The 10,265-nt window shown below is 40.7% G+C and overlaps 1 protein-coding gene across 1 annotated transcript; it reads right to left on the bottom strand.

The window, feature by feature from the left end:
* On the bottom strand, nucleotides 1-6,058 carry C3H2orf50 (chromosome 3 C2orf50 homolog). Its single transcript, XM_059843402.1, is given in 6 exon segments — nucleotides 1-2,547; nucleotides 2,550-2,679; nucleotide 2,975; nucleotides 3,310-3,348; nucleotides 5,634-5,770; nucleotides 5,773-6,058. Coding segments are annotated over 6 exon segments (507 nt in total). The 5' UTR covers nucleotides 5,917-6,058; the 3' UTR covers nucleotides 1-2,491.
* Between the last annotated feature and the right edge of the window lie 4,207 nt (nucleotides 6,059-10,265).

Raw genomic sequence — 10,265 nt, 5'->3', positions numbered from 1 at the left:
TTTGTGAATGTTTTTGAAAATTTATTTTTGCAAAATATGTTCTGTTCCCAGCAGCTCTGGTTCATCATGCAATTGGTGAAAAGCTCTTCAGACAGCCATTCAATTTGTACAATAAAAGACAAACCCTATTTAATACATCCCTCATGATGGATGTGTGTGTTTAACCTTCAAAGGTGGAGATTCCTCAGGGAATCTATTTCATGCTGTATTATCCTTACTACTAGCTTCCCAAAAAGTTGATGTGATTCTTCCATGCTAAAACTTAAGCTTTTTTTTTGCTGTTGCCTGACACTCCCTCGAAGTGCAAATTGTTTTTTCATTCCAGAAATGCACACATTTCTAAGGACTGCTATCCCCTTTCCAAAACAGCTTTTTTCCCTTCAGGTTAAACTTTTAACAGTCTTTTTAACTTTTCCTTATATGACATGTCTTCCCATACTCCAGTAGCCATTGCTGTTTCTCTAGACTCTGATTAGTAGCCCACATCTTTAGTGTAAGATGAGGAAGGTCTTGTCAAAAGGTCTTGCCAGAAGTGCTTCAGTTGAAACAATGCTACTTCTAAGTGAAGTGGGAGGATTAAATCATGCACTGCTTAGACCATCCTCTTGCCCTCCAGTTTGCGAGAACTCTCTGGGAGAAGGATTCTCTGGATTCACACACAGTAAACAGAGTCAAGAATCTGGAATTATTCAATATAATTAAAAAGGCACTAAGCCCTGCCTTAGTGTCCTTTCTGGTGGATTACTTGATGTAGAGTGAGTGCCATCTGGAGGTTAGGAAACATGCAGCTCTGTATGCTTTCATGCTGAAAAACAAAATCCCCTAGGTTTACAAATGAAATGTTCTTACATGAGTAGGAGCTTGAGCCTGACAGATACTGGGCATCCACCACTCAGTATAAAGTTTGTGACCCAGAGTAAGGCATGCAAGGGAAATGTCTCTTGCTGTTATGCAATCACCAGAAAATGTCTAACCTCTGAGTGGCCTGTGCAGTTTTCAGAAAAAGCTCTGGACAGCACAAGGACAAGAAAAGTCTTGATCTGCTCTTTCCTCTCCTGCTTTCAGGAGACAAATGAGTTCCTGGGACAGCTTTCTGCTCAGAGGAGAGAGCAGAAAGCATTTCAGCTGAACAAGAAGTTTTAAAAGGATGGTTCCCATTTGGTATGTCTGAACTCAGTTCTCCATCATCACTCATGTCTGCACAGAGTGGAATCAGCCCTTCTCACCTGGGCTAGTTCCATGATGTGGTCTTCCTTCTTTAGTTAACTTAGCAGTCATCTTGAAAGCCCTGATCCTTCAGTTGTCAATGTGTTGAGGAAGCCAAGAGGAGAAACACTTGGGAGTCGTGACTTCAGGGGGTGGGACTGGCTCTTCTTGCTACAGTGACTTTTTTTTTTGCCTGAGACCACTTGGATCAGTGATCACACTGGTCACAGTGGTCACCTTGTTTGCTGAGCTGCCTTCTGCCGCTGAAGTCTAATTATAAAAACAAATAGCTATAATTGCAAACTGTGATTGCACCCATCTCCATCAGTCTGGTGAGAGATTGCAGCCTGTTATGTCAAGGCAATGCTAATGGCTTCTGTGTTGAGCTCCACTTAGGCCTGAGCATGATCCTGCAGAAGGTACATACAGCTTAAAGGACAGATTTTGTGTGTACCCTCTCCATGCTCTGCTCCTTGCAGATTTTTCCCTACAGAACAACAGGCCATAAAGTTTCAACCTGTGTAATGAAGATGCACTAGCTGAACAGGTTTTTGGTATTGTTGTGTTGATTTAGCTTGAGGATAGTTTCCCTGGGCAACCACAGTTTTTAGGGACTATGAACCTGTTAAATTCAAGGTTGACAATCCTGAGGGTGTAAGACAGGTTGCTGAGCCAACACGCCTTCAGAGCAAAATGTGAAAGCCTGCTTCCTTGTCAATGAGTTTCCATCAGTTAAACCAGAAAAAAAAGCATAAGGGAAAGGAATTGAAGAGCAGCAAATCCACAGAAACAAAAATGAAAGCCAGTGTGAAAAATATTTGGTCTCCCTCCCTCAGCAGGGAGTGGTGAAAAGCACAGAGCATGTCTCATGTGCCTAGGCATTATTCTTTAGAGCAGGTTTTAAACTTGCAGATGACAGAAGCTGATGAATCCTTGTCTAACTACATGAAATGCAACAAGGTGCTGTGTTTTTGTCATGCTGGCTTCCAGAACTGAAAGTGTGTTTTTTATGTTGCGACTCATCAGAGCAGACCTCTATTGTTTATTTTCAGGAGAAAAAGTTCAGGAAGAACTGGTCTTTTGTCTGTAACCTCATTTTTTCAGATGTTAGTGGCATCCTTGCTGCAGATTTGCATGGGAGGGTGGATGAGATCTGTAGTGTTGACTGTATATGGCACAGTCACCCAAACTATGAAGAGGATCATCTGTTATAGCATTGTTGGACCAGATCTGTTTTTACCCTTGAAAGAACTTGCTTTGTTGCTGTGATATTGTTACTGAAGCACTAAGAAAGCTGGAGCTCACCCTCAAGTTTCCTCTTTCATGCAGCACTGCTGAAGAATTCATATTTACGAGAGCCCTGCCAAGCTCAGTATTCATTTGGCTGCCAGTAGTTTGGTTGGTTGAGTTGGGAACTTTGCTTGAGAACACAGACCTACAGTTTGGCACTGGCTTCTGCTCCTTTCTCTTACCCTGGATAAAACAAAGACCAATAATACTTTTCAAAATTGAAAGAATTGCTTCTTACAAAAGTACAAATTACTGAAATTATTTGTAATATCAGTGCTTATAATATCAACAGTTCTGCTTTTGAAATTAGAATTTAAATGTACTTAAATATATCATACTGAATGTACATGAAAGTGTTGTAGAAATAAAGCAAAACAATTGGGGTTTTCTTCCCCCCTGTTGTTTTATGATAGGATAACAGAGGAAATGAATAATTTTAAAATGTGTTGCATAAAATGTTATCTGGGACAGAAGTTACCCTGCTCTAAAATGGTTGTGATGTGGGAGTTTTTTTCTTTTATTTTTAGTAAGTGGCTTGGGTTTCAGCAAGATGATTATCTTACAAATTTGCTCCTAGGAAGTTGATTCTTCCAGCACCTGTCTTTTTGCCAAGTTGTGAACATTAAAACAGATTGAACACACATAGGTAGCAGAGGAAAACATTTCAGCTCTGTTGTTTTTCCTAAAGATTATAGTAGTAAAGAATTTGCCAGTAATGCCTAGGTATGCTTCAATTTGAAATATTAGTCTAGTTCAAATTGATGAAAACTAAAAAGAGCATGGGGACAGTTAAATGTCTGTTCAAAACTCAACATTTGGTCATGGTCCTTTAGGAAACTCCATTTCTGATGCCTTGGAATAGAAGTAAAAAATATAATGTCAAATTTTTTGTCTTTAAATAAATTGGTTAATGCTGATCACAATTGAATGCCTGTTCAACTGCTCAGTTTGACACATACAGCTCAGCTCTTATACTGCAGATTCCTTGTACTAAAACCTGTCTTTTTGGTGATAAAACACAGGGTTTTCTTTATTTCCATACTATATGAGGAGTGGGTGTTATTTTTGCTAAGGGAAGGTGAGAATATCATGTCCACAATGCCTTGTGCAAATGCAAATAAATTATTCATGTTCTGAGTTGCTCTAGAAAACATTTGTCCAATGCCTTGAGCAAGATACAGCACCTTATTTTTGAAATGACCAATACTTTGCTGGCAGAAGTCCCTGGTAGGAGCTCCCAGAGCCATACTGCTGCAGGCAAACATCCTGGGAGTATTCTGTGCAGATAGGCAGCTGTGCTAGGAGCACATGGAGTCAGAAGACCTGAGTTTTGCACTTCAGCTCTGTTCTATATCTGATGTGGGACTGCAGGGCAAGTCCTTTGATATTCTGTCTTTTGCTTTCCTCAGCCTGAAATGGAGAAAACATCAGTTCACCCACTATTGTAAGAGGAATGTGAGTCAAGAGAGGAAACAGTTCTGTACAGCTGTATCTGCAGCAGGGCTCAAGGGACATCTGGGTTGACTCTGAGCTGCTTACCTCTGCTGCATCTAAGCTCATCAAACTAGTGCTGAAGCTGTACATCCTTCTGAGCTGAGCTTGTCTGTACAGCACAGCCTTGTACCATGTGTAACTAGGAGAAATGGATTTCTGTGCTGCACTCCCCTGTCCAGTGCAGATATGCCCCAGGTGCAAATAAAATCTAATTTATGACTGTTCTGGCTATCATTATGTTACTTGGTATACCGGCACAGCATTGAGATCCTAGAATTTTTTATCTTGATATGCAGCCATTATTTGAGTGTTATCAGGTTTGGGTGCTATTGGGTGGTGCTAATTAGTGACAAATGTCATGGTCTCAGGCATTGCCCTACATCTGCTTCAAGTCAGACCATTTAATGCATACAAGCCTTTCTCCATCATTGTTTTTGGGACAGGAATGTGGAACTGAAGGACAGTCCCCTGCAGGCTGTAGGGTATGTAGTTTGATGAATCCATCTTTAGGCATCTTGGTCTTCACAAGCCTATCCTACCCTTTTGCAAGAGTTTCTGTCTTCATAGCTAAAACTGGAAAGCAGAACATACATCAGCTGTATGATGTGTTGCATTACACATGAAAGTGAGTTCGCACCAATATTCATGACTGTCAACCCCAGGGATAGGCACAGAGTCCTTCCTGCTGCCTTAGCTAGGGAATGAGTATGGAACAGGCTGAGCCTGTTGAGCAAGAGTCTGAGTGTCCCAGCATAACTGGGAGAGTGTAACATTGCCCTGGCTTTGCCTGCGTCACAGTCTTGGCATCAGCCTGTCCCGCAAGTAAACAGAGCCAGACAAGACTGCAAACGCATCTCTGGGGAAATCAGGGCTGGCATCTGTATCTCCTCTGGAAGGCTGAAGGGGGTGAAGGTTTTGGGTGGTTTCGTTTCCCATTTTAGAAAATCCTGAGAGTGATACTCTTTTTCTTCCCTTTCCTTTAGCTTGGGCAGTGTGAAGCTGGACATGGAGCTGATTTTAATTTTACCAAGAATATTCCTCTAATAGACATACTGATGAAGTATGAACATAAACACTTACTCAAGATATGTGGCAGAGACAGGATCTTAATTTTGGGTTCCTTTGGGTCACTGGTGCGTGCACAGCCAAAGCTTAGGTTGTACGTGTGCAGCAGTCTGCTGAAATACCGTAACAATGGGGCAAGTTCAGTAGATTTACAGACTGGGAATACAAAATTGTATTTTGGCAGAACACTCCGTCCAGCTTCCATTTCAGCCATTTCCAAGAGTATGAGAAGAGGTGATAATATCAGTGTGTCTGCAATAAATTATAAAGCTTGGCACTTTTATGTCTTCATTGTGGAAATCTCTAAAAGCTAAAAGATACTTAGCATGCAGTTCTTTGCATCGATTTTCAGCTTAAGCCCAGCATGCTGGAGATATTAGGACAGATTTTGTCCAGTGAAGGAGAGCAGAGATAATGTAACCCTAGAAAGGAAGGCATTAGGATCTGATCCAAAGTCCCTGCAGCAGCAAATTTTGTTTGATAGTGTTGGCTTTGGATCAAGCCCTAATGCTGTCAGGGACTATTAGGACCATCGTCAAGACAAGCCAAAGAAGCATGAACTGAAACAAGAGACTTACCAGATTCTCCTTCCTCTCTGTTCAGCCTCACAGACTCTCCAGATCTTATTGTGTTAGACCTGGTCTACCTGCTTGTCTGCCCAGGCCCAGGTAGCCATTTGTGCAGTGGCTGCCAGTTCTGCTCAGCTGGGTGCTGCTAGGACACAGAAGGAGCCGGGGCTGGTTGCCCTGGAGGTGTGGTTCCTGTTTGCTGAGACCTAACCAAGGTATTTCTTCTGATTCCACAACCTGTTTCCAGCTTGTCCATTTTGAGACTCACCATATACCAAGCCTTTTTAGTCATATTGTGACTTCTCAGAAAATGAAATCTATTCTTTGCACTTTCAAAGTTTCTTTTCTCCCAACATTTTCTTTCAGCTGCTGCTTTGGAGTGCTTTCAGAAAAAAAACGTGCACAGCAGCGCTGACAGGCAGTGCTCAGTGCTGTCTTACTTCCCTCTTATTTAATGCCCCTTTCCTACTGCTTTATGTTGCATCATTGCTTGAGTGCTGTTGGGGTCTTCATGGTAACAGCAATTTCGTAAGTGACTGTAATTGGAAGCAACGGGATCTCCAGATGTAACCAGCAAACTCTTACCTTACAAGGTGATTTCAGCTGAGATCAGCCTCTATTCAAAATCTTCAGAACAATAAAGTCTGGTTTAATAGCAAAGGATGCTGTGGAGATTGCTGCTGAGTAGTCAGGAGGACTTTTGTAGCAGAAGTAAAAGCTCCTGAAAGCTGCTGGTTTCCCTGTGTGTTTACTGTCTCTATTGGAAACGTCTGACTTGTGAATATATACCAGAAGAGGAGCAGAGACACAATGTGACAGCTGCTGGGTCCTTGAACTCTGTTTGGGGCAGAGATGTTTGGTTAAAATTAAGTGTTTCAAGGAATCTGTTCTGAAAGTTTCTTATTTTCAAATGTAAAAAAAGTCTTTTCTAAGCACTTGGAGAGTTCTGCAGAAGGTATTAAGCAACTCTGAGAAGTTTTTAAGTAACTATAAAGGGTCATTAGTATAAAAAGTGAGAATTTTCAAAACAGTGTCCAAAAAGTCAGTGTTTGTCTTTGCAGTCAGCCTGTTAGGCTTCTGTGGGATGAACTCACTTCCTCAAGTATTTGTGACCTTGCAGGAAAACAGAGTATTTAAAGTATAAATTTCCTCTGAAATTCTTGACTGACTTGTTTTTGAGTAGTGAGGATTAGTTCCAGAAGAATTCTATCCTCTTGTTTCATCTTTCCGGTAAATGCTAATGAACTTTGAATCTACTTCTTCAGGGGGATTTTGGCAAACTTATTTGCTTGCAGTATTGGGAAACACATACTGAATTTGGCAGATAATTTCTTTAACAGTAGTTACAATTATACAACAATCCAAACACTTAATGTAGGCAAGTTCAGCAAGAAATACTTCTACTATTCTACAATAATTTTCTAAAAATTATTCTGAATTTGAAGATTGTGATAACTTAAGAAAAGGTTAATTCCACCTCAAACCCCTATGTTTCCTTTGGTTTTGAATGAAATTTTGATAGGCTTTCTGTTTATTTGATATTTTTTCTGAGATAATTGAAACATGAATAGTTCAATAGTTTCATCTCTTTCAGCCAAAAAGAAAAAGAAGTCATGTAGCCACATAGCATTGTCATGGAGTGAAGAAATTTAGTGCTTTTCAGCCTAGACTAGTAGTTGTCCTTGTTCCTCTTGTGAAATCTGCTTATCCTGTTGCATTTGGTCCAGGGTCCTCTCCAAGTTGGAGTGTGTGCAGCTGGTTGGAGAACAGCATTTTACTAGCATCTGATTGCTTTAAAAGGACTCTGAGGCACATTTGGAAGAACCAATGCATAAATCAGAGTGCCTGGGATTTTATCTCCTGATCTGTTCAGAAAAGGATGCTGATGGGAAGTCTGTTCCTCTTAATTCTTGTGTACAAAGTTCCTGTATCAGATCGAATTTTAATTCTGATCATTCTTTCAAGTCAGTTTCTGCAAATTAAACTATAACAAGCTAAAACTGATTGTTTTACTGAGGACAGCCTCCAAATGATGACTTGCAACCACCAAATAAACTGGACAGAAAGATGACAAGCATGTGTTTTAAGTCTATGCCCTTGAGTGATCTCATTATCCATGCCAGCAGACCTGGCATGGATACTGAACTTTTTCCCCTCATTTTTTCCATTTGCCAGTTTAGCATTTTATTTGTTCATTTGAATTGGTACAACTGATTTACTGTGTACATCTTTTCATCCTGAGGGTTGATGTTTATTGTGGCTTCATGCCACATGCATCAATGTAAACTGATTAGGACATCTTGATTTTTTCTGGTTGGGGACATGAAACTTGAAAAATAATTATCAGTGTCACTGTCAAAGATGACCTTTGCTTAGAAGTTTGTTTTGGGGTTAGTTAATCTGACAAGCAAATGTCAGGGCCTGTCATTTTGAAGAAGAACTTGACTGAGGTTAGTCTTTTGGTTTTACAAGACAAGTGATAATATGCACTACAAATTCATCTGGAAGAAATATGGCAGTTACTTCCTTTGAGTCAAAGGAAAAGATGCCTAGAGAGGCTTTTTATAGAGGAAAAATTTCAGACAAAATATTTTTATTTGACCACAAGAGGGTATTGCAGTATCAGTTATGCAAGACTTTAACTAATGTTTGCCTTTATATGCTCAGACTTATTTTTAAAATACATATTTCTCAAGACTGATCATTTAAATTAGGTAGTTGTTAAGAAAATCAGGTTTTGTGTGCCAGTATTTGATATCCTTGTCCAAGGGCAATTTCTGAGTTGTTTTTTCCTAAAATTTATGGTAAAAGTTTCTTAAAGCCTTAGAGGTTCCCTTCACTGGGTAACAGAGACTTATACAGTTACTCTGAAACAATGAAAAACTTCATGGAAATGTCTTGCAAGGATACATCAGTCACATTAGAGAAATAGTTACAGGAGATGAATATATTGCTGCTTTGTCTGGAAGTGCCCATTGGTCCAGGATGGGAGCTGGCACAGTCAGTGAGACTCTGATCTGATTTTTCCATGTGGTTTTACTTGAAGGAATAAGTTCTGAAATCTTTTTTAGCTCATTTGTGTTTCCCAATTTTCTCATTTACACCCAATTCTTCTACAGTATATATCCAGTGTTGATTTGCACTTTTTTAATAACTCAATATTGCAATACTTCCCTACAAAAGTTGTGTATTCTGAACTTTAAGGGCTGTGTTGACAAATGTTTGTGCCATGGGAGAGGGACCTAGAAGGATTTTTGGATTCATCCACTCCTACATCTACTGCTGAATTTAGGAGAAGGTGCATGGGATGCCTGCGTGCCTCTCAACAAGCTCACCTTGTAAAAGAAGTAGAAGAGCAGCCATATCACATTACCTGTGAGGATCAAGTTTCTGAGGGTTCTGACTGATGAACAAAGCAATTTTCATACAGGAAGGTTTGTGAGATATTGTGGAGATTTAAGTAGCACATACATTTAAAAACCCAAGTGCAGTGCATGTGTTGTATGCTAATAAGAGGCAAAAGCAGGAGGAGAGGGCAGCCCTTTGGAGAGCAGCTTCTCAGAGCAGGTCACAATTCAGAACATCTCTGTCACTTCATGACAAGTGAAGAGATCCCCATGGAAATCTTTCAGCACAAGCAGTGTTTCCTGCCTGCCTCAAATAGTGGCATTTGACTTATCACCATCATCTCCCTCGAATGAATGAAGATCAGCCAAGTCAGTCAGGGTTGCAGGAGGGAAGGAGGGCCGTGGCCATGGCTGGCAGAGCAGGCTGTGAGGTGGTTGGCCAGAGGACACTGAGCACCCAGCAGAGAAGTGACATTTGGCAGGGCATTAGCACACTGCTTTTTCATCAGCCCTGGGCATTAAGCACCGAGGGCTCTGGAAAGCCTGGAAGATGGCAGGTCCTGCTGGTGAGCCATGTCTTGGTCTGGCAGGAGCAGAATGCCTTGGGTCTCTGTATGCAGGCAAAATGAAAACAAATCCAGCCAGATACCACTTTGGAGTGGTAAACTCCTTTTAAGCAATTTTTGTAGCTGACTGATTAAAGGCATCATGCTTTAAGTTTTGCTGTGGGTTTCTTAGAACATGCACTTATTTCATGTCTTTATGGAGTTCTGCTGATAGATCCTGGCAAGTGGAGTGTCTGTTGCGTCGGCAGCGTACAAATACCATGGGGGGGAATGTCTGCTTCCAGTGACACAGAGTCTGACACTTCAAATACAACCAAAGCTGTAGTACAGACTGCAAGAAATCTGTTGTGATTTTTTTTTATCCCCTTATAAAGGTTGTAAAATATGTTAACTACTGATGTGCAGTTTTCCCTATTTGAAGCAAAAATTATTTATTTGGGCCGGTGTGTGAGTAGGGATTTGAAGGTATCTGGTTTTAGGAGAAAGTACTTTAAATATATGAAGTGTTCCTCACTGGCTGAGGAATCTTTTCAGTTGCTATTACACATAATTTAAGTCTTAGAGGCCAGATCCTGTCAAGAAGTGCGATATTGTAGGGACAACCAAAGTTATCTTCGTTAGTCAGAGTTGAGTTAAAGTCCCATCCTTGCCACAGCAGGGAGCTCTGGTAACTGCACAGTGGAGCTTGGCTTTATTCTGTTCATCCTCACTGTTGGCTCACACAGTTT

Source organism: Haemorhous mexicanus, chromosome 3 (assembly GCF_027477595.1).
Source record: "Haemorhous mexicanus isolate bHaeMex1 chromosome 3, bHaeMex1.pri, whole genome shotgun sequence".
Taxonomy (NCBI): domain Eukaryota; kingdom Metazoa; phylum Chordata; class Aves; order Passeriformes; family Fringillidae; genus Haemorhous; species Haemorhous mexicanus.
The sequence above is the reverse complement of the archived record's forward strand: the minus strand, read 5'-3'. Positions and strand labels throughout refer to the sequence as shown.